General features: G+C 47.4%; 1 protein-coding gene across 2 annotated transcripts in view; it reads right to left on the bottom strand.

The window, feature by feature from the left end:
• mycbp2 (MYC binding protein 2) overlaps positions 1-24,505 on the bottom strand; it is a 68,554-nt gene that overhangs the window by 31,460 nt on the left and 12,589 nt on the right. The window contains exons 4-31 of one of the 2 annotated variants that reach the window (XM_080019601.1): positions 22,175-22,328; positions 21,878-22,074; positions 20,298-20,540; positions 19,936-20,007; positions 19,721-19,817; positions 19,552-19,625; positions 16,334-16,472; positions 14,570-14,646; positions 10,439-10,643; positions 9,913-10,077; positions 9,659-9,817; positions 9,278-9,482; positions 8,243-8,388; positions 7,687-7,773; positions 7,237-7,341; positions 5,586-5,705; positions 4,911-4,992; positions 4,687-4,804; positions 3,753-4,111; positions 3,439-3,611; positions 2,984-3,109; positions 2,515-2,642; positions 2,121-2,212; positions 1,876-2,010; positions 1,394-1,477; positions 1,188-1,284; positions 899-1,091; positions 22-296 (exon numbers count right to left, since the gene is read on the bottom strand). In XM_080019601.1, coding sequence (XP_079875727.1) covers positions 22-296; positions 899-1,091; positions 1,188-1,284; positions 1,394-1,477; positions 1,876-2,010; positions 2,121-2,212; positions 2,515-2,642; positions 2,984-3,109; positions 3,439-3,611; positions 3,753-4,111; positions 4,687-4,804; positions 4,911-4,992; positions 5,586-5,705; positions 7,237-7,341; positions 7,687-7,773; positions 8,243-8,388; positions 9,278-9,482; positions 9,659-9,817; positions 9,913-10,077; positions 10,439-10,643; positions 14,570-14,646; positions 16,334-16,472; positions 19,552-19,625; positions 19,721-19,817; positions 19,936-20,007; positions 20,298-20,540; positions 21,878-22,074; positions 22,175-22,328 — 4,107 coding nt within the window. The remainder of the gene's footprint in view (positions 1-21; positions 297-898; positions 1,092-1,187; positions 1,285-1,393; positions 1,478-1,875; positions 2,011-2,120; positions 2,213-2,514; positions 2,643-2,983; positions 3,110-3,438; positions 3,612-3,752; positions 4,112-4,686; positions 4,805-4,910; positions 4,993-5,585; positions 5,706-7,236; positions 7,342-7,686; positions 7,774-8,242; positions 8,389-9,277; positions 9,483-9,658; positions 9,818-9,912; positions 10,078-10,438; positions 10,644-14,569; positions 14,647-16,333; positions 16,473-19,551; positions 19,626-19,720; positions 19,818-19,935; positions 20,008-20,297; positions 20,541-21,877; positions 22,075-22,174; positions 22,329-24,505) is intronic. The other variant, XM_080019602.1, reaches the window with a different exon arrangement.

Below are 24,505 nucleotides of genomic sequence, written 5' to 3' on the forward strand. Positions count from 1 at the left end.
TGCTCCCTCCCGGGTCCTGACCTGGTCCAAGCAGTTGAGCAGGTCGCAGAGGCAAGCCCACTGCAGCGCCGGCGTGGGGTAGAAGGAGTGGAAGCAGGCGGTGAAGGTGTTGTGGCACTCCTGCAGCACGGCCTCCAGCAGCGTGAGCGGCTGCGACAGGTAGCCCTGCGGGTCGTTGTCCAACTTGGTCAGACAGTTGTCCATGCCCTCCGACAGGATCTTCTTCAGCAAGCTGCGCGTCTTGCCCACGCACTCGGCCAGCTTGCTGGACTCCTCCACCACCGCCTTGGTGCTGGCTGCAGTGCAGAGGACACATGGAGGTCAGATTAAAAATAGATGGATTATTAAATAGATTAAAAATTAATTAATTTTTCCCCTAAAATGCTACTCCAACCTTTGGGTACAATTTGAACAATTTTGTACTTCTGTATTTTTTAATTTATGTACATTAGAGTATGGGGATGCACGTATGTTTGGTTATGTAGGTGCAGCAGGAGTGTTGGAATTTGAAAAATGTCGGATTCACTTATTTACAATTAAAAGAAAAAAAATAACATGTAGTAAGAACAACAGTAACGACAGCAGCGTATTAACTTATGGCAGTGTAATATTATTGGTATTAGTTGGAAGTTATAGTATTAGTTAGCATTAAGTTTTATTAGTATTAGTTTGTAATGTTATAGTATTGTAGTGTTATTTTCCTCTTTTGCATTTGAAATGTGTTATTTGTCCTTGTTTGTGTCTCTAGTAAATAAACAAAAAGTAGTGCAAAAAAAAAAAAAAAAGGTTCCTTTTGAGTTCTAGCCAACGTGAAGGCAAACAGGTAATGCGTGAAATGCAGGTTCAAAAACACAAGTTCATCTTTTGTCTAAAAAAACAACAACCGCTGTGCTCCCACCAGAAATGGGGAAGATCTCGCAGATGTAGACGCGGAGCAGACGGAGGCAGCAGGTGCCCACGAAGCGCAGCCTCTCCAGGTCCAGCAGCGTGGCCGTGTACTGGAAGCCCTTGAGGCCCCGCAGCTCCTCCACGCCCAGCACCAGCGTGGTCCAGCTCCAGTGGAGGATGCTCAGCAGAGACTCGAAGCACTCCTGCCGGTGGGGGGGGGGAGACGGGCACGTTCTTTAATCATCCTAAAAACACATCAACGGTTGCGGTGCGCCCGTCCCGGTAAACGAAGCACTCACCACCGACACCGTCCGAGCGAAGGAGCGTTTCAAGATGTGCACGGGTTCGCTGGTCTGCTGTTTCCCTTTGGACGCGTTGCCGTCGTTCGAGGGGAGCCTGAGGTTAAGGAGATGCTAAAAATGAAGGAGCTTTGACGGCCCACACCACGAGTGCGCTGCATCTCGTTGTCTCTAGGAGGAAGGTCAGAGAGCCGCAGGACACTCACCTGTACAGCAGCTGAGGTATTTGGCCCGCGTTGACGTCGGTACCGTTATTGGACTTCTTGGAACTCTTGAACTGATACACCACACTTGAAGGAGAGAGGAGTTTATCCTTCAAATTAAGGTGATGGAGACCAATTTAACAGCAATACTATCAGTACACACAATACTTTAGATTTAGAAATATAAGGACAGTGAGCAAGGTGAGCAAATGGCAGCAAGCAGGTACATACCGACATTGTAAACTCGCCTCCATTATACTCCACGTGTTTATATATTATATATTGATTCATTTGTTTTATTTTGTCTCTTTAACACATATTTATCTATTTATGAATTGATTTCGAAATGTTTTCTAATTGATTATTGTCTTCTTTGTTTGCATAAGATCTGAAGTGTTTGTGAAGGTACCTGCATCCCATCCACAGAATAAAGAAAGATTTTTTTTTTTTTTTGTTAATGTAATACAGGACGCATGGAGGGTTACCCGTCGTCAGTGGTGATGGTAGCCTGTCCGTGGGAGCCGCAGTCGCTGCTGGGCCCCGACACCCGGGCCCAGGCCACGTACCACCAGCCCAGCTGCAGCAGCACCGGCTCATCGAACATCATGGCGTACTTCTCCCTAGACCACACGCAACAGGGCATTCACTATCAAGGGTGCGGCGAGTTTTTTTTCCAGCAGAAAAAGGAACAGCTGGTTTAAAAAGGCAGACGTTGATCGATTAGCCGTACCTGGCGGCGCAGTCGTAGGCCAGCACATCCGTCTCGGCGAGCAGATCCCCATCTGTCTCGTGGTCGCCCCCGTCGGGTCCCAGCTCAAACAGCTGCACGGCAATGAAAACAGTCAATCACAGATTGCAGGGGTTTGGTGGTGGCAGGGTGAGGGGGGGGGGATGGCGGGCAGAGTGAATAGAGAAAAACCAAGCTTGAAGAGGAAGTCGCAACTTCAGAGCCCCAGGGTGGACGTCTCCGCGCCATCCTGGGAATAAAACAGGAGGGAGCCGGAAGGAGGACTAAAGACGTACACAGAACAGGAGGAGGACGGTGCCGCGGCACACTTCAATCACAGATCACAGACTCCTAAGAGGGTAGAGCTCACCGGCGCTAGAAGACAACGGCTGCTCACCTTGATCTTGGCGGTGTACTCCCCTCGGCCGCCGAACAGGCCCAGCCCGCCCAGCAGGATGTCCGCATCCGCGCAGAAGCGGATGGCCTCCACCGAGTGGGCGGAGTAACCCCAGCCTCCACCATGACCTAGAGCGTCACACACCAGCGTGAGCTGCTTGGTTTCATGCTGAGAGCTCTAATCCGGGGGTTCTCAACATTGCTTTCGGGGAGCCCCAAGGGGTCCTTCAAGAGCCCACAGGGGGCCCCCCAGCAACATAATTAATAGGCAAACTTCAGCGTTACTTCATTCAAGACGTTGGCACCATTAGAGAACTTTTAATATTAATGTTTCGATCAACTATAACATAGTATGGAAGTTTGGACCGGATCATTTCCAAGAAAAAAAATGTCAGTTTGGGGTCCCAGAGCACCCATAACTTCGACCCATAAATTGGACTGAATAACAACTTGATAAAATGCAGACTCACTCTCGAAGCGATTGACCACGCTGTAGTCCTCCTTGGAATACACCTTCATCACGGCCTGGGTCTCCTCTTCCGCACTGGCTATGCCCATCTTCAGCTCCTGCATGGCCGCCAGAGTATCCAGGCACCCTAAATTGGTATGCATGTTTTACCTTCTGTTAGTGATGCAATAGCCTTAAACACCACCTGCCCATACCCTTTGTCTCAATTTGGACACTAATCATCCTTTTACTGAGATCTGAGCTCCAATCTCAATGTTCACCTCGTCAAAACTGATCGTAATTCACTTGTGATTTGTGAAAACCGGGCACAAGGACTGATTGCAGAATGTTAGAAACTGACAGATGTTGCCAAAGTGGGAGTCAAGAGCCCCCAAGGAGGTTCCAGAGGGTCTCAAACAATTTCACTAAAATTGATCTTCTCGATAAGTAGAGCGTGCATTTGGATCCGCTCCGTACCCAGGATGTGCAGGGCTCCGTGGGAGCGGGTGGTGGTGGCGTGCGAGCCGGAAGGCAGCGCCAGCTCTGGGCTGAGGATGCTGCAGCGAGACTGCAGGTCTGCAACCGACGGCACCCGGGCATCGGCGATCACCGCGTTGTAGCACCACATCTCCCTGGAGGCGGGCAGAAACCTGGAAACCCACAGGTTTCCCAAAGGTCAAACCGAGAAAGCTTTAAAAAGCCTCCAGTGTCTACAGAGAGCTTTTATGTTGGGGCTTATTGACTATTTTGGGGAAAGTGGATTATATTTTTGGCTTATAACATATACAAACCTCCAAATGACGTCGTAGACAGGGTCAAGACAGAGGCCGAAGCCCTGCAGATCTTCCTGCTCCGAGTCGTTGAACGTCCGACAGCTGCCGTCCATCTTGTTGATAAGCAGGCATTTGAAGGGCGGGGGCTCCGACACCGAGGTGGGCACCAGGCCGATGATGTGTTTACTGGCGAAGATCTCGGAGGTGGCGAGGACGTGGGAGTTGATGAGCGCCTCGTCGATCCGCAGGAACGTCTGGTCCCCGCTGGCGCCGATCCAGGTGGCCTTGCGGCCGTATTTGGCGCCGATGTTGGGCATGGGGGACGGCTTAGCGTTCCAGTAGGGCATGTCTAGGATGGGACGACCGAGCTGTCCTTTCTGCAACAACAGGAAACACAGTATTTGAGTTTCCAAGAGTAGATACACAGCAACTCCACCGTTCACGACGGGGCAATGGGCCTCCAAAATGCCACCATCATGACATCTTAGCTGGTGATTAATTGAGTCTTTTAGGTTTAATTTATGCTACAATAGTGAAGTTATACACATCAAGTTTAGGAAGGAAAACCATAATATTGTAATATACAAATTTAGGCACACACATTCATTTGCCTCAACACAACTAATGAAAACGTTCCATTTATTGCAACGTTTCTAACATTTACTTAAAAAGCCAGGAAATTTGGATGGAAACATATGATGGTGGAATCTAGTGACTGACCCATGAGCTGACCTACCAACACTCAAATAAGTAAATAAGAAAAACAAAACTATAGCAGGTATGAGATGATTATCATAACTTCATAAAACATGTTTTCCACAAAGTATCAAGAAATGAAAGACCCAGATTTCAGTGGTTACATTGCATCCTGAGAAACACTTCCCCACAGTATCAAATAAAAACATCTGTCATTTGATCAGGAACTTTTTTGTTTTTGTTTTTATTCTCTCACCGAGAAGCTGCCGAAAGTAAAGACCTGGCCGTCCATGAGGAGCACCGCTGTGTGGTTACTCCCTGCTGTCACCTGGACGCTGGGGCCGGGGAGGGCCTGGACCAGGGTGGGAGAACCCCTGGCAGGGAAAACAAACAAAAACAAAAAAAAACAGCTCATCTTGTGTTCACCCCACATGTATGTAGATATCTCTGCGATCGTGACCGATTCATCCCGGGCGATACCTTGAGTTGACGTCTCCGTGTCCAAGCTGCCCGTGTTGGCCATAACCAAACGTGTAGACGTCACCGTTCTCCATCAGCACCACTGAAGGAGGAGGGCACGACATGAGGACATGAAGGAAAGAATCTCCCCAAATGAAGTTTCATAAGCCAGGATGACTGCTGTGTTAAATGTATTACTTTTTAAGACCTTTTTAAGATTATTTCTCCTGAAATTTATTTTATATTGAATGAAGTATAGCCTGGTAAGTACTATATATTTGATACAGGGTGGAGGTAAGTAATGGAGAGGTTATGAACTTGATGATTCTATGTTTTACCCAACAGGTAAACATGAAGGTAACTAATGCAGAGGAACTTCACTCATTTTGACAAACAAATATGGATAAATGAGACAAAATGTTTATGTAATGAAATTAAGTAAATTCACATTTAAGCCAATATAATGACTTTTAAGGCCTAGTGTTAGTATACCTGAATTTATTAGACATTTAAGGACGTTTCAAAGAGCTCCAGACACCCTTAAGCTTTCATGAAGTCCAAAAGAAAAACATAATCAGGCCTTATTGAAATGATTGAAATTGAAATAATGAAATTGTGCGGTTTTATGTATAAAATCCAAACAAAGGAGGTACTCATTCCATCGCTTTGACGTTCCATGTCCAACTCGGAACCTACCCGAGTGGTGGAAGCCACAGCTGACCTGCACGGCCCGCATCTCACAGTCGAACCGCACCGTACCGGGAGGGTAAGTGGTGATCTTGCTGGCGTCCTTCTCTCCGCGCTCGCTGCTGCCGTCTGCAAGGCAAACGGCCGGTCAGCAGGCGCGGCAACGTGCGGGGAAGGGGAGTGGAGGAGGGGTGCAGGTGTTCGGTGGTGGCAGGGTGGAAGGGTTGGCGGGGAGAGTGAATAGAGGAAAAGCAAGAGTGAAGATTAAGTGGCAACTTCAGAGCCCCGAGATGGACGTCTCCGCGCCATCCTGGGAATAAAAAAAAGGACCGGAGCCAGAAGGAGGACTAGAAATCAAAATCAAACACAGAGTAGAGGAGGATGGTGGTGCCGCGGCATGTTTTAGAAAAATTATATTTAAAAAGAAAAATGAAAGTAGGGAAGCAGAAAAAATGTTCAGAGAAAGCTTTGGGGCAACCAGAACCAATTGGGTGCATTTCCTCATTTTCAGAGTAAATGAGCTAGAGGTCTGGTTCACCCAGAGCCCTCTTTCAGAGGTCACTTTTGTGTTTGAAAGGCAGATCGAGGCTCATGCAGCGTAGCAATTAGAGTGTCTCTGCACACTCTTTCGGGCAAAGGATCAGCTCATAAGACCTCTATATACTCATATTTATTATTATGTACGATAATTGTTTTTTTTGGTGCAAGTTGTCAGTCTGTCAGAAGATACTTTTGAGAGACGTTTGCTGATCCATAGCCCAGGGACCTGCAGAGTCGGGGTGGAAAGTTCAGCTCATGAACACAACTCTCAGTCAGTATAGAAAACTGCCTTTCATTGACGTCTGAGGAGCAACATCAATCCCCATAGCGATGGAGAGAAATAAATGGCCGCTGTGCTGAGTTATCGTTTACTGCTATAACTGAGGGATGTGAGAGACAAAAAAAACAAAACAACTAAAAACTATTTTTAACACCGATTTTACGCTTTTACGATTTTTCAAAGGAAAGCTGTATTTAGTGAATGACTCGCATGCTAAAAATATGACTTTTGGAACGAGACTGTCTGCGTCCCTCCACAGAGATGTGTCCTGTAAGCGTCAGGTTGTCGGGCAATCAAAGCCCACGCTCCCCAGTGCCTCGTACTTCATCTGCTTCCAATCCTGCAGCAACAAGCTACAAAGCAAGGATTTGGCTGCTCATGGAGTCGCAGCAAATCCAGTTAAACTAGGTTATTGATTTTTATTTAGGCCTAAACAGAAGTGCTGGGCAGCTCGGGCACCCCCACTCCCAAGGACAAGAACTAACATAATGACGGACGAAAGCCCTCTCTTCCTGCTGCGCTTTTCAGGTACAAGCCTTCAAGTCTCAACACAAAAAAAATAAATGCACCTTCTAAAAAAGGAGGTATTGTTAAGTCCCCCATCCTGAGAGATTTGTTTTTACCCCCCTATACTAAGCCCTGTGATCCTCTCTGTGCACAGGGGGGGGCGGGTTGGATCCCCCTAGAGCTTAGAAGCCGTGTTGTTCTATACCATGCGAACAGGTGAAGGAGTCCTGCCTTCAGAGAGTGAGAGAGGAGGTGGGCGGGACAGCCAGACCGGGAGGTGAGTCAGAGGGGTGTCTCTGCACCAGTTGGGTTAGGTGGTGAAGACCGCAGTACCTTTGTGCTTGTCCCGTTTATGCCTTAGGGCCTGAAGGGGTCTTATTCTGGCTAGGGCCTGCTCACGCTGGTTCATAAATATGGGGCCGGGGAAAACAAGGGGGCCTGGGGGAGAAAGAAACTCTCACATGCATGCACAAGGCTCACAAATGGGAGAGAACACATGGTAATACTGCAGCACAACAACAACAACAAGACACGCACACATGGCAAAAAATGATGAAGACACAAGCAAGGGGGAAGTCACAGAGGCACAACACCCGAGCTCGCAGCAGCACCCGAGGGCCCTGGCTTCCTAAAAGCTCACAGGGACGGCCGCGCTTGTAGCTTGGACTAGTTCGTAGCTATTTCACCCCGCCCCCAAACTTTCCCTGCACATATCTGCATCTTCAGAAAAAATAAAAATAAAAACACCCACACCCCCTGCGCTGTCTAGGCCTTGCCCTGTACCTCTGCCCTCCTCCAGCCTGTGGCGGCGGTTGATCCTCTGGCGTTTCTCCTCCTGCCGGATCTGGATGTGCTCCTCGATGTTGACTCCTGGGGGGGGAGGGACAGGCACAGCTAAAACACACGGGGCCCCCAGGTGACAGGCAGCACCAACGGTGGAGGAGGAGGAGACGGGGCGGAGTGGAGGACAGAACAGGACACACATGGATGAATGATGAGCAGACATGACGGACTCGCAAAGACTGTGCACAAGACGGAGACCGAGGCCACAAAGCGCGAAGAATGGAAAATAAGCGTCATTGATTATATCATATCTAACAATAAAAAAAATAAAAAAATCTTCTGAGATTGAGGTTCCAGAAAAAAATATCTTATCAAATGGAGGGTCCTTGATATGAAAAAGGTGGAGAATCCCTGATTTATACCCAAGATTTTTTGGACCTAATGCCAGTTAGTGGCAAATGCAATGTGGAAGAGGAAGATACAAACAACATGCTCAATCAAAGGCTTTAGCAGAAGAGTACAAAAAGCCATGTGAGGTGGTGACAGGCGGGCCTACCAAGCAGCAGGTCCAGGGGAATCATCTCCTTCACGGCATCAAAGATGCCCCTTTGCCGGGCCTCCTGGCCATCCAGCTCCCTGGCGCAGGCCTTGCAGCAGCCACACGCCGAGCATCCGGACTCCCCCGACCCACAGCCGCAGATACTAAGAGACAGAGGAAAAATGAGCAAAGATCAATTATCAGCAGAAATTGTGAAAAGACACACAGGGAAACGATGGAACCTCCATTGACAGAGCAAGCACAGAAAAACAAAATCTAGATGGTCAGAGAGGAACATTTTTTCTTTTTGTAAAAAAAATAAAAAAACAAACAAAAAATACGACTACAGGGGTACCTCGACTTACAACTGTAATTCGTTCTATAAGAACAGTCGTATGTCGAAGCAATTTTTCCATATAAATTATGAAATCATGAAGGGTGAAAATAAACAAAATACACAGCAAAAACACAGTAAACATGAAAAGAATATCAATGAGCCACGAACTACATGCACACACGATGTAGGTCGCCCGCTGACTGACTGCTGACTGACTGCTGACTGACTACTGACTGAGTGCTGACTGGCCGCTGACGCGCCAACTGCAAATTTCCACAGTCGTATCTTGGAGCAGTCGGTCGCAAGTCGATACAAATTTTCCCGACTATCGCTACTCGTATCTTGGATTGGTCCCTAGTAGATGCAGTCGTAAGTCAAGGTACCACTGTACTACCAAAGAACATTCACATGTGATAACTTTCTGCATATCATTGAAAAAACGGAAAATATTTTAGCACTCATCTTTTATTTTCTAAACATAAACAACCAGGGCCTTACAAAAAAATAAATAAATAAATAAAGTGTTTTTGCTTAGGTTTCAGTTATAAATCTATAAAATAAACACACACTAAGCACTCAATAAACTCTGCACCGTATGACTATGTCCGTTTATTTGGCAATTTAATGCGGTAACGTAAAATTGCAAGCTCTGGCAAATATTACGAAAATCCGTTGAATTTGCTTTAATGATTGCTATTGCAAAATGGTCTGCTCACCCTCCCGGTACTCTGTCGGGTCGTCCGCTGCTAACGCAGCTGGCGCCGTAGCCGGTGCAGTCTCCGCAGACCGTGCACACCATGCACTGCTCCAGCTTCCATTTGTGCATGCCCGGCTGGCACATCATGCTCTTCTCCTCCTTCTCCTCCAGCTCGTCCTCCAGGTCCTCGTCCATGGCCGTCGCCATGTTCTCAACACCGAAGGCTGAAGTAGAAATATACATTAAAGACAATCACATGAGGTTTAATTTGGAAAGACCATCAGTCTCTGGTGTGTGTGTGTGTGTGTGTGTGTGTGTGTGTGTGTGTGTGTGTGTGTGTGTGTGTGTGTGTGTGTGTGTGTGTGTGTGTGTGTGTGTGTGCGTGTGTGTGTCTCCTCACATTTCCCTGCCTGGCTCATGGCCCCCGTGTCCCGGCCGCACTGGCCCTTGTTGTTGACGCCGAACGTCCACACCTCACCACTCTTGGTCAGGACGCAGGTGTGAGCCTTCCCCATGGCAACCTGAGTTACAAAGTGCCCCTTCAGGTCCGTCACCTGGCCTGTAGGGGGCAGAGGTGAGGCTTAAGTAAATAAAAGCACTTGAACTGAAGAAATGCTGCGTCTTTTCACGGCATCTTCAGCTCGGACCACTCACAGGTGCTGTCGCTGTAGATGGCGTCTTTGCCGAACATGTAGAGCTCCCCGTCCTTGGTGACGATGCTGCTGCTGCCGTTGTTGCAGGCCGTGTACACCGCCGCCTTGGTCTCCAGCTTGATCATCTTCTTCGGCTTGTAGGGCTTTGGCTGTCTGCGGCTTTTGGCTGAATAACAAGGAAATAAGTCATTTTTCAAAAATTAAACTTGACTAGAACTCAACTAGAATGTATATGCTGGGTCAAAAGCTACCCGGTAACTTTTTATTTAAATTTTTTATATATTTCCATTTATTTAATATAATTTTGTATAGTTTTTTACATATTATTCAATAACTATTTAATTCAATGAATTGATAAACAATGGTTCACATCAAAAAGCCCTTAAAATAAGGAATACCTGGAATTTTAGATGATTAAAATATTGAAACAATCGCCTGGGTCATTTTTGACCCATCATCCGTATTGTAGGGTTAAGAGCGGTCGGAATTGGGAAACGGGGGATCGACTTCTGATCGACGGGTCTTACTGGACTCTCCGTCCTCTCCCTTGCTGGCGGAGCCCGTGAAGAACACGCTGCCGTCCTCGGCCACCAGCAGCGCGTGGGAGCCGTCATGGCCCACCGAGAACTGGATAATCTTGGGAGACTTGGTGACGGGCAGCTCCACCCATTTCCCGGCCGAGGGGCCACCCTGCTTGATGCCCAGGCTCTGGTACTTCCCCGTGTAGTAAATCTGGAAGGCGAGGGAGGCGGAGGGGAGGTACAGAGTGCGAGGAAAACAGAGGTTTTTTTTTTGTTTTTGTTTGTATGTTTGTTTTTTTGTTTACAGCGGCCATTATTTACAATCGATATACTCCCGAAGGCACAAACATGACCAGTACGCTTTTATTAGCAAATGGTGAGGAATAGACAAAAATACAAAAAGTCTGCCCGTAAACTCCCGATAAGGCCAGCACACACACAACATAACACCAGCGGGTCCCGGGGGTCTGTCTCAGAGCTGCAGAGACTCCGTAGCTGAGGAAACAAAGAACGAAGGGGTGGGGGGCTGGGGGGTCGGGGTCCTGTTAGTACCAAGATGAGCCAACATGTCGTCAAGATGATCAATTCCACGAGGGCTTTCAGCTCTCTGAGGTGATTGATTTACAAAAGCTGCTGATGGGGTGGAGAAGGCTGCCATTACTCATATGGACGCGGAGCTGGGTTCCTCGGTCCAGGTGAACTTTATGCCAAGTCACAGGTCAGCTGCTCCTATTTATACCCGTCTGGGCCACGCTAATCTACAGATAAGCCCTGTGCGAGATTAGGCCTCTGCAAAGCACACGCACGCGCGCGCACACACACACACACACACACACACAGGCAGTTCGAGGCCCCTATCTGTTTGGGACGAACCAGGCACCACCCGCATACACACCCACACTGCACCACACCCGCACCGCACCCCACATCACACACACACGCACGCGCGCGCGCACGCACACACACACAGTTGGCATAATCTTCATACCAAGGCACCACGCGCGCACACACAAACAAGGGCAGAATCTCTTGTTGGGCTGAGCCCTGCACCCCTGCACCGGTCAGGCCTGCTTTTCACGGTGACAAAGACAGTCAGTCTCCGGGTGTAAACAATAGGGCTCCAGACAAAAAATTTTCACCACCGTCCCAGAAAAAAAATGAAACCGTCCCGAAGTGAATGAAGTGAACCGATCCCAAAATCACAAAGTTGTTCGCGGCATAATAAAAATGCAATTAAAAAGTCGAGGAAATAAATAATTATATTTATTTTTCTCCATTCAGAGAAAAAGGTTGAGAACAAAATTTTAGCTTTTGTTAACATGACGAGGTACGGCTTTTCTTTTCTTGCCTAGTATCAAAGAACAGTAGAATGACTGTAGTAAACATGAACAATAATTTAAAGTGTTTGATATTCATGAAAACAATATTATGCTTGAGGCCGTGCACTTGTTCAAAAGCCTCTGAGATGTCACATATTCACATCTCTACTTTCATACAAATATTATAATTGTCTAATACTATCCCATATTTCCTTATATGTTTTTACTTTATTTTGATATTCCCCTCTGGTCACATCCAATTATTTTATTTTAAATAAGACAATAATTAGAAAAATTAAAATCAATACATTTTTTGATAATCAGAAATCAATAACATCTATAATAATGTAAAATGTAAATGTATTTCAATATTTAAAAGAAAAAGAAAAAAAAGCCATTCAATGAGTGTTTCAGTTAAACTAGAGGGTTAACGAGCTAGCATTAGCTTTGTCATGGGTTTCCTATTGTTCCCTATAGGCTGGAGGGCTAGAAAGGCTAACAGAGCTAGCGATGGAGCTGGAGAACAAGTTGCGGAGCAGGAAAACAATGTGGCTGCGCCGCAAAGCCTCACTTTGCGACGAAAGCCCCACACACAGCCCCGACACGGAGAAGCGGGGACAGCGTCCCGTTCCCGTTAGCAGCGTTAGCCGGAGCCGAGAGCCCCACCGCAACGAACAACCGGAGCGACTGACGAGAAGACTGCACTGTGAGTGAGTGAGAGGAGGCGGGCGCTATGTGGGCGCTGCAGCGGGTTGAGAGAGTGTGTGTGTGTGTGTGTGTGTGTGTGTGTGTGTGTGTGTGTGTGTGTGTGTGCGCGCGCACTCGCCGTCAGAGCAGAGAAGGCGAGCCGAGCGCAGCTGGTACAGTATCATGAATGGATATTTGCCATCATTTTTGGCATTGAAAAATGTTTTTGTTTTTGGCCTGGTGGGCTGATGCATACATACAAAAATCCCTTTCGCCCCACAGACGCCCCGGGGAAGATCTTTCCCTCTCTCTGCTCGTCCCAAACACATTCGCGCCCTGGCATACAAGCATACCCAAACAAACGCTTGCCATTCTTCCTCGCACGTCACAGCATTTGCGTATTTCTCCAGCAGAGGGAGAGCAGCTACGACCGGGCCCAGAGTGTGAAATAACGGTTGAACTTGTGGTTGCTGAGGCACGGTTGTTTCTCCAGGAGTTGAGGTGACAGACAGCGCTGCCTCTCGACGCCTGCGGGGCGTCCGGTGTGGAAAACGCCGTGTTCAGCCGCACGCTAATTACAGTAAAGCCAGTTCTCCGGATGCAAAAGCTAATATGCGTGCAATGTTGCTTTTGTACGGCCGCCAACATCTGCTAAAAATCAAAACCGCTGCAAAAAAACAAGCAGCAGACCACTGAGGCCTGCAGCACCTTGAAGACAACTCATCGTGCAAAGAGAAAGGAACGTTTCCACGTTAATGGTAAATAGGATGGACGGGATGAGGCGGGAATATCGCCTCATCCCAGGACCAATCGTTTGGCGGAAGTTAACCGAGAGCAGATGTTGCAAAGTGGAGGGATATTAATTATGACAGATGGATTTTGGTGGGACACACACACACACACACACACACACACACACACACACACACACACACACACACACACACACACACACACACACACACACACACACACACACACACACACACACACACACACACACACACACACACACCTTTCTCGCAGGTGCGCCCTCATCAGCGATAGCCCAACGCCAGGGGGAGCCCAGCTGCGGGAGCCGCTCTGGACCAAAACATGCAGATTACAGTTTATGATGCACTCACAACGAATAACACCGAGTGCCAAAAAAACAAGTCGGTGGAGCCAGAGCTGGACGATAAATCGATATAATATCGATATTGTGACAGCAAACAAGACATCACCTGGGATGTTGATAATTGTGACATCGCGATACAGTTCAATGTTCTCTTTAAAGCTGCATTACAGTAAAGTAATGCTATTTTATGTTCTAGCCAACACCTCTACCTGCCTGGTCATAATATCCACAATCATAATGATGGTTTCTCAGATATTTCTGATGTGTAAGCAGAAATAATGTATAACAATATGTCTGGCTCTAACCCTATCTTTATAAAAGCACCAATAGCCATCCCCAAAATGTCGTCAAATTATCGATATTATGGCATTGGGGGAAGAAATTGGGGGGTTCCAAGTTCATTGGTAAGTTATAATTTGCATGAGTTCGTCTTGACTGGGGGGAGGTGCCAGGATCGCAGCGGGGAGTCAGAGTGTGGAAGGAGAGGAGAGAGGGCAGTGAGGCGAGTGTCTGAAGAGAAGTGCGTAATAACAAGGGACACGGCCATCCCAGGGGGTTATTTTCGGACTGGACACCTTGATTGAGTGCACTCTTCACAAAAACATTTCTACGTGTTTGTTTTGAAAAGGCTCGTGTAGCCGCGCGCAGTTGGAAAAAAATATATAAAAATAGACCTCTCGTGCAAAAATAGAGCAATACCGCGCGGCTGACGTGGCCAGTGGCGATACGACAGTGGATTCAACAGGAAGCAACACTTACGCCACGCTGCACCAGTACACAGCGCCAACACGTCCAGTGGACTACCATGATATCGTAATACCGCAGTTCATGCACTGAACCGTAGGGGGGCGGACCCAGCGGTTCGATAACATACCGTGTACCGTTGCATCCCTATTTGACGCATACAACATAGTGTACATTGTAATGCACACAAAGGCATGATCGTACATGAACATTCACGCACTTGGTCACAAAAGTACCCGAAACGTTGATAACGACATTCCTCTCGCTCACCTTTCCCGAGGCGGTTTTCATCAGAGCGAACTCCCGGCCGGCTCCGAGCAGCGCCGCCTCCTCGTCGAAGCCCGTGCCTGCGAGAACCACGACAAGGTTCAGAACCATGGGACGCACAGGAAGAAATGCCAACTTGGTAATATTCACCTGGGATTTTTGACTCATGGGTTTGATTTGCTGTCCTGTCATTGGTAGAAAACAAGTGTTGAGTAATGTTTGCCATGATGGAAATTTACAATTGAATACGTTGTTATTTGCCAAATATCCAATTAACTCAAGTGTTCCTTCACTGTCATCAACTAATTTGTTTTAATTAGCGGTTTTATAATGTCCCTCAGGTTTGCTTAATGTTGTTCCTATATTTATGTATGTACTTCTACTTTCCTGGATGGACAGTTCTTTTTAGGGCTTTCTGTAAAAACTTTATTAAAGTGTATTTTTATTCTATGTTATTTTTCCTCATTATTCAAATGGACACGGCTGCATTTTATTTGAGTTATTTGAGTTATTAAAGACAATTGTCTTTTGCCTTTGAAAACTGTGAAGTATATAAATATAAGCACCCTATTAATACTATTGATTATCATCATTGACTGTGATTTTCTTATAATTCCTAATTTTTTTTCTACTTATGTGTTTACATGCTCATTCACGTCACAAGACACGCATGCGCTCACAACAGCGTAACTGAGATTGACATGGCAACGCAGGCCCAACGCCAAACGTGGAGCCAAGTGAGCTGAAAATACTTTTCTCGATCAATACCCCGCACTTCAAAAAGGCAGAGCTGGAATCTGCGGGGTTCTGATGGAGAGCGGGCGGAGAAATGTGCAGCAGAAGAGATTTGCTGTGGTGTTTTCTGCCGTCTCCGTCAGGAGTATTTGAATGCACGGCGGGGGTCTGCGGGGGTCGGATCGTGTTGTGCCCTTGTTGGATGACTCACAGTCCTCTGAGAACTTTCAAATGGCCGTCGTCTCTACCGACGGAGCGTATCGGCAGCGATAACCACGAGATTAAATTCAGGTTGGATGCAGAAAATAAAAATTCTATCTAAATTGACCTAGTACAAAGGAGGCCTGTGGTTTTTGCTGCTCATGCTCTTGAGCAATTGGAATCATGTGGCATCAGAGCGGTGGTGTAAATGCAGAAAAATACACATTTTTGAAAGCGGCCCTTTTATAAGATTTTAAATGGGCAATTCATGAGTCTGTGTTGGGTGGATTATACTATACACTATACCCTATTACACTATAACTCCCAGAATTGCATTCAAAATTTGTCCTCGCCTTGGCTTTAAGGTGTCACTTTTCTCCATAAATACCCCTTCCTCTTCTGATACTGACCAGGACTATCTCCGCTGGTTTTCAAAAACACAGCAGCTGCCTTTCACTTTTTGCGCATGCCTGATTAGTGCATTCTTACCGAGAAAGGCGGCCCACACCACCAACAATGGAAACAGCATATAGAGGTGCACATACAGTACATAATGTCAATACATTGAATTGCAGTACCCATTAAATAAAATTTCAAATATGGGATTTCCCTAAACAAAATACTGTTACGGATTACCACTTTAACTGAAAATGACATTGCAAATACAGGATACTGCATTTGCAATATTATAAATATATCCTCATCTAACTTTTGGCCGTGCCGCTCAGCGCTGCAGGGCAGTTTGTGCAGCAGGTGTAATGAGAACCAGACAGAGCGAGGGCAGACCACTGCCCCGGTCTGAGAGCAGGTGCAAAGTGCTGCGTGACTCACTGATGATGTGCAGGTCCTTCTCCAGGTCAAACAGAGAGATGCCGCAGGCGTGCAGACATTTCCTCGCCAGCTTCAGCTGCAGTTCCTGCTGTAGGGCCGGGTCGGAGCTTGTGGCATAGATCCGCACCACAAAGCCATCCTTTTGGGGAGGATCACAAGATAAAACAACAATTAAGATGAGCAGCTAGAGAGCTACCTGATTATCTTCGTCGCCACAGACCGATGCTTTGACAAAGGAGTTATTATTTTATTTTTATTTATTATTATTTATAAGGACTAGTGCATCAAGTTGTCACAGTTATTACATAACCTGATGCCTGATCCCAGGTATTTCAGCAAGTTCTGGGGCAACTTCACACAAAATTGATGTCAATTACACTATACCTGCTCATACATCTAAAAGTGCTTAAAGTGGCAATCCATAACATTGTAAAAAGTCCCAGAATTCTGTTAAAAACGGTCAAAATTGTCTTTTTCTTTCATCCAAGTTCAGGATTTATCCTCGTCTTTACGCTAAGATAGTCTCTTTCTTTTCTCCAAAGTTGGCTATTTCTGATCAATTGATGTGTTTAGTTTTATCTTGTCACTTGAGGTGGTAGGAATATTTATTGTTAGTTTCTTTTAATTTAATTTTATTGACCACAATTAGCCACAGTGGTTTATCGATTTCACCCTGCTTTTCACTTTGTGCATGTGCCCCATAATTCCATCCAAATTTATGGCTCATTCTAAACTAATGATGGAAACACCACAATAAATAGTGTGGATAAGGTATGTTTCCATCGGTTGGGTTGAGGGAAATTAGCAGCCTACCCAAATTCTTATGTTCCAATCTTCACTGGCAATTTATAGCTTTACTGCAATAGGTAGACATGAATCATTATGAGTTGTATTTTATGACACCATTATAGGGGCATCAAATAAACAATATTTTAAAAAATGGATCAACGCAATTATTTGCAGGACAATTAATTTGCAACATGATCAGGACAGTCTAACTAGTGAACCTTTCTATGAGTGTTTTCTATCAGCTCTTGCAACATGACAACGACCCACCCCCCAAATCATAAATAATAAATCAAGCTGTAACCCGTGCAGTCTGAACTGGGGAAGTTCCACAATGAATCACAGCTGTACGTGTGTGTGTGTGTGCGCGCGCGCACATGCGCTCTTTCTGGTGGAGCATGAGGGCACACCCCTCGCTATGGCAACAAACCAGGAAATACCACTGCATGGGCCAAACAAACACATAAAGGGTTAAATGTGATGTAATCAGGCTGCCTTTGGGATTATATGGGATGTGGCTAAACGTGGACTTTAACATCGAATGTGTAACGACGGATAATCTCGTGAAGGAGGGGGCTGAGGGTCTGGGTTATCCAGGTTGGAGAACGGCTCTTTTACTGGTGAAAGGGTGAGTAACCCAGTGAGAGCAGTTTGTTTTTATTAAGAGGGCGTGTGGCTCCTGTTCACAAGAGAAAATGGCTCTCTCGCCTCCGGCCGTGTCTGGGGCAAAAGCTGGACCTCCATCCGGTTTTGACACCAGACAAGACACCGTGGAAGTTGGGAAGTTGAACCCAGAGCAGCAGAAAGACGGCGGGAGGCCCGACTGGATTTGAACCTTTATCGCGCTGTGGCCACACAGGGAGAATTAAACCGAGGCTTTAAAATAACGCTTGGAGTGGATACGAAAAGGAAAAGGGAAGGGTGGCGGGGTATGAAAGACGGATGAGCGCCGGGATGAAGCCTCGCCTGGGGCTGCGCTGGTCCACGCTGTTTGATAACGATGACAGACTCCTCTAATTTGCTGCGATTCCCGCTGAGCCCAACACATGCGGCCGACTCTCCTCCAACCGCATCCCCTACTTTCATCTTTCATCCCTTCCTTTCTCCGCATCCTCCGCAACCCCCCCCTCCCCCGCCCCCCACTACTCCTGCGTTCTTCTGCCATGGCTCACCATCTCCCTCTTATTTATTGCCCCCCCAGCATCTTCCTCATCCCCCATCTCCATCGCTTCTCCTTCGCTGACCTCTTCTTTCTTTTCCGCAGGAGGTCCACGCCTCAGGTTCCACCATCTACAGCTGAGGGTACCACCCCCCACCCGCTTCCCTGCACCCAGCCTCCTCATTTAGGCAAGAGGCTTCTGCCAGGGAGGAGGGAGGGCTGGTTGAGCTGCCGAGGGGAGATGTATGGATTTCACATTTGCCCCCTCCCCCCCCTCAAGCTCTTTAGTATTTATGCAGATAACCGGCTGTGAGATTAAGCCTCTGGAGAAGGCCACATGTGGTTAGTCGCCACACACACACACACACACACACACACACACACACACACACACACACACACACACACACACACACACACACACACACACACACACACACACACACACACACACACACACCACTCCCTTCTGTGGCACAGCTGGCGCTCAGCTGAGCGTCCTTCCACAATGGAGCTGAAGCCCGAACAGCGAGCGCCGTGACAGATGCGTCCGCGCGGCAAGCCAAGAACAGCTCACCTTGCTTCCTGCAGTTTAAACATTTTGTCTGTCCCCGGACCCGGCTCTCGGCGGAGAGGGTACACATTCCGCTAGTACGCATCAACAACAGATTCACAGGAACAGGGGTTGTAAAAAAAAAAAAAACTGTCGCATCTCCTCCTAACAACAGGACCGTCGCCAAGAGCTGTCGAAAGCCCCCCCCCTGAGCGCTCACTGAATCAGCACCGAGCCATGTGCCAAGTTTTTCAGGTGGGCGGGGCTCCTGCCGATGGGGAGTTATGAAAGTTTGGCATCTTCTGGGCCTTGTTTGCGTGCTGGAAACTTTCCACTTCCTGAATGGAAGTAGAAAGTTTCCATTTTAACAGATTATAAAAAGGCACCAACTTTAGTATCAGGCATTATATAGTTTATTGAAAAGGTCTGAGCCCTTTCGCATGGCGAAATGTCTTCGCTGCAGACACTGTGACGGCAGGGTTGTTTCATCGGATTCCCTCAACGTGTGTGTGTGTTCAGTGTGTTTACATGGACACATTGATCAGAATAAGGAGGAAAAAAAAGAAAAATATTATATTTTGAATATGGGCGTTCATATGTGTCTGCATTACAGTATTTTGATTCCTTCAACCAGTTTACCTGGCTCATTCGCAGGTCAAAATATTAATACAGTTTGCCCTTGTCTTTTTATTTCAGAGTTGACAGGGGAGGGACACCTACGTCTTTGCAGGCGGCGATCTGATTGATGTACTCGCCGTCCGTGAAGATGATGTTCTGTCCATCAGCGTGTTGGCCTGCGGAGAGCGACGGAGTGATTTCAGCTCTATTGTGATACATTTTTAGTGCCTTTGAAAATAAAGAATTCCCTTTGACTTTTTCCTTTCAATACCTGGCATGGTGACAGCTCCCTCATGCTCCAGGGTCTCAGGGTTAATCTTGATGGCCGACATGCTGTTGTTACTCGTGTCGCGGTACAACAGGTAGCCCTGCGGAGGCATTACCGACAGATAAGATCAGATTGGACAGCCACTATGCCCGAGAGCTTGGCATGCGTATATTTTCAATGGCGGTGATGTAAATGAGTAAGTACGCTTAAAAGCTTACCTGAGCAAAGCCCAACCACGATCTCTTCTCCTTTCTATTCCTGATACGAGACGTGGAGTTGTACACGTGGCCCTGCGACGTATTGACCAAGCGTGAGAAGGAAACCACAAACACAGGTTAATTTAATGTTGTATAAAGTCTCTTTTTCACAAGGGTATGGAAGCAGCAACTGTGGCACTTGCGATTGCTAGGGGTGGATATTGCAACAACATTATAAGTGGCCCCATTGTTTTTAGTCGCCATTTCTCCAAACTCCTCCGAACAAAAGTCTATTGAAGTTCGAGTGCATGCGCCTGGCCCTCGTAGACAAAACGGTCTCCCATGAAAAACACATTTTCGATTTATTTCAGAATGTCTCATACCCGCACGGTGCCGCTGTACCCGGAGCCCACTTTGTAGAGGCCATCCTTGCAGAGCAGGTAGAGGAAGGAGCCGTCGGTCTGCAGCAGGCAGCGCTCGTCCTCGTCGATGGCCACCTCCTTCAGGACCCACTTGTTCATCAGGGCCGCCCGCTTGATGCCGTTCCCGAACCAGTCCTGGATCTGAATCTTGCCCACCAGGACGGCCTGCACGCTCCTCTGCAGGGCGTTCAGGATGGTGGGAACCTGGGGGAGAGCAGCGTTGGAAAGGCTTGCGAGTGAGTGAGTGCGGGGGAACAATGCGGCGTTATCTGAGTCAAGACACGAGCTACGGAGGTCTTACGGGACACGATGGGGATTATTTTGGTATTATGCGCGTCTCCAGTAGATAAGAACCCCCCCCCGGAGAAGTTCTCCATTTAAATGAAGTGCGTAATAAAGATTCCCGTAACAATCAACCAGGAGATCCGGCTAGGGGGAAAGCCTATATCTCTCTCTCGCTCTCTCTCGACTCCTATCACTCTGCCTGGATGCTTTTTCTACATTTTACAACTTCTATCACTTGCTGGAACCTATTACACACTTTGGTGATTTTACTGTTCTCAAACACGCAAACACACTCAGACGGCAAAATAAAAAAAATAAAAAAGTAAATGAACAGCACCGTCTGCCTGCCATTGCGATGACTCACAGTCCAGTCGGTGCCTGGCCACTGGGGATCGGGCAAAAAAAAAAAAACACCAAATAACCTGCTCGGCCTGTTTTCAGAACCCTCAACAGTTTTCAAACCAAAAAGCCTTGTGAAATAAGTTGAGTTGGCTTACACCTCCTACCAGGCCGTCAATATATATGAAATCATAATAACCATTGTTAAATCCCCAGCTCCACTCCGGCAGCTGTAAAGGTGTGTGTTTGTGTGTGGATATTCACCTATATTAAGTGGAAGCATTAATCTCACACACAGTCAAGCGCACAGAGCCCAACCTCTAAATGAACTCTTAGCTGGGGGGGGGGGGTTACTGCTCGGATATTTAATCAGCAGCTTAGCACAGCTTCTTATATGAAGCCAAAGACAAAAAAAAAACAAAAAAAAAACAACGCAAAATAGGAGAGTGCAAGATAGAGAGAAAAAAAAACACCTGAGATAGACCGAGAACCAAAGGCAGATTTCAGGATACTTCAGCCTGAGATTTCTGTCACGAATTACAGATAAAAACCAAACAGAGAAGAAGAATTGCCTGAGCTAATTGGCGGAAGAATGCAGGCAGGATAACGCAATAAGACAGGGGAATTGAACCGCCTTGACATTTTCCCAAATTCGATTTCTGCTCTCCAGACGCTGGGAAGTTACAGTTGAATTAGCGTCGTCTGCCTCTTGCAGCGGGCTGCAAAGTTAGGGGCCATATTCTGGGTTGAGTCAGCCTCAGACTTGGGTTTTTATGCACAGGACAGCACTAGGGACAACTATCTGAGGGAAACGTACAAAGCAGACATGTGCTTATCTCATTTGCACCAAGATGAAAAAGTTGTTTGCATATTTTCTCTGCGTCAGACATGAGGACATGGGCTCTGCGGCTGCTCACCTGTATGGTCTGGCAGGCGTGGCTGCCGTTGTTGGTCAGGATGGCTGACACGGCCTGCAAGATCTTGCCCGTGTCTCCCCAGGACACCACGAGGCTGAAGAGGCAGGCGCAGGACAGCGCGGTGAGGGCCTGGCCCGTGGGGTCGTTGGGCCCCGTGCTGCGCACCGTAGTCTCCAGCAGCAACTGGAACAGAGATTCTGGAAGGGGGGGGGGGCAAGCAGACATCAGAGGGCTGCACATCAGAGAAGAACGCTGTTGTTTTGCGAGTGTGAGAGCGTGTGTGTTTTTCAGTCTCACCCAGCACATCGGGAGGCTCGGTCTGGAAGCCCTCCGGCTGCTGGCCCTGCAGCATGTCCAGCAGGGCCTGTAGGCTGCGGAGGCACAGCGACGGATGGGAGAACCGCGTCTCCTTAATCAGCTCAAACACCCCGCACAGGCCAATGCCGATGATCTGCAGACACAAAAACACAAACATCTATCGGCACAAAGCTCAGCAAAAGGACGAACTGTGAGGCGGCTGAACGCGGCATGGGAAAACAAAACATACTGCCCCTGTGCGAAAGGGATTAAAAAACAAACAATTTTCTGTTTTCAGAGCTTTGCTAAACAGCCCCCCACCCCCACCTGGACACCACGCCATTCATCTCACTCTACAGTCCCACTGGCCTTGAAGCAGGAGAGCACCACGCTGTCCCTTTCCCGCAGTGCATGCAGTTATCACAGACTTCAAAGTACGCTGCGGAATGATCGGCGTAATCTCTGTTCCAGACTGAGAAGGAGGCCAAAACCGGCGCTTGGCCTAGAAAACTCCCTTTCAGTTTCTGTCATGAATCAAATAAATAAATAAAAATGTTACAACATCTATTCCGATCTCAGTTGAGGGCAAAAAACTAAATAATTGCTTCACATCACCAAAAAATAGGGACAAAAAAAACCCCAAAAAAAAACTCCCCACTAGTGCCTAGTCTGTCACCGTCTGTATTTTCCAAAGTGGCTGCACTCAATAGTATATAGATGGACTGCATTTACCAACAACACACATTGAGTACTGGGGTTTCCAGGGGGGCGGAGCGCTGGTGGATTGGTGTGGGGATGTGGTTGGCCAGGGGGGGTGACCAGGTGGGCCCGGTGCCGGCTGGGTTAGGGTCCTGGTGGCTTGTGCCTGATGCTGGGTGGTTTCTGGCCTGTTGTGACCTGGCAGGACAGTGCCGCCGGGTTCCTTCCAGCGACCCTTGAAGCTGCTTGCTATTGTGGGTGTGGGCTGTGGTCCGGGAGGCGGCTGTTGGCCTTGCTCCCGCTGTGTGGCTTTTTCTGCGGTGGGTGCCCCGGGTGGAGAAGGGCTCACATATCTGGTCATCTGCGGGCTTGTATGCACTTCGGGGGTGCAGGGTCTCTTCACGCTCTCTGGGACTGGTTAATGCTAATCTGGGCCTTGTGTGGGGGATGCTCCGGGACTCATGGCTTCCATGGGGGCTGGGGGAGCCTTCTGTAGCTGCAGGGCAGGGTGCTTGGGGCTCTCCTGCGGTCATGGATTGTCTATACGGCTGCGTGACGCAGGGGTGGCTGCGGGGCCTTTTCCGCTGATTGGAGGTGCTACCATATAATTCCTAACTCATACACCAGAAATAATTGGGACAAGTACGGTACACTAACCGGTGGACACATGAGCAGAACCACCTCTTCCCTCGGGAGCTTTTTAGCATGCTCTAGATCAGCAATGTCATCCCTGCCAGCGACACACACACACACACACACACACACACACACACACACACACACACACACACACACACACACACACACACACACACACACACACACACACACACACACACACACACACACACACACACACACACACACACACACACACACACACCCTGACCACCCTCCTGATTACATCCCCCTCTTTTTCTCCCGCATTTACTGCCATAGCTATCACAGGAAGAGGCCACGTGCTGAATTGCTGTTCCAATTTTCCTGGACCAATTTCCTTATTTCCTTCTGTCTGATGTTTCTATGTTTATTTGTTGTTTCCATTTTTACTTGTCGTTTCCATGTTTATTTGTCTCACCCGTTGTGACTCTCCCTCTCTTGGAGTAGTAACGATGGTTAGTTGTTTATAAACCAAGATCATTCTCCAAAGAGGTGGATTGGTGGCGGCCTTGTGTAACAAAAAAGCTGTGTTCTTTTTTGCGTTATTGAATTATGAAGCAGTTCTTGATGATTAAACAATTATTAAAGAGTGGTATTGGAGGTTGAAGAGTTGAACTCAACTTGCAGATTACCTCTGTCCTAGATGCAATGGCATACAAATACTTACTGTATTTATACTGTGTTGAATGCCCAGCATGCTATAAGTATAGGGATGGATGTATGTGCATAGTGTGTGTATTGTGACAGTTTACTTGAATAATGGTTGATTAACTCCTTCAAGTATATAATCATGATGCCACCCTTTCAAAGCTATTAAAGCGGCTCATAATTTCTGCTTTTTAGTAATCTTTTTTTTTTTCTAACTGGGAATCAATAATTGTGAAATCTCACTGAGACTTATCAGCTAGCAAATATCTGATATCATGATGTCCCTATCTCACTGCGTTTCGACTATGGTGTTCTGGGACCAAC

This window comes from Zeus faber (genome assembly GCF_960531495.2).
Source record: "Zeus faber genome assembly, chromosome: 18".
NCBI classification, from domain to species: Eukaryota; Metazoa; Chordata; class Actinopteri; order Zeiformes; family Zeidae; genus Zeus; species Zeus faber.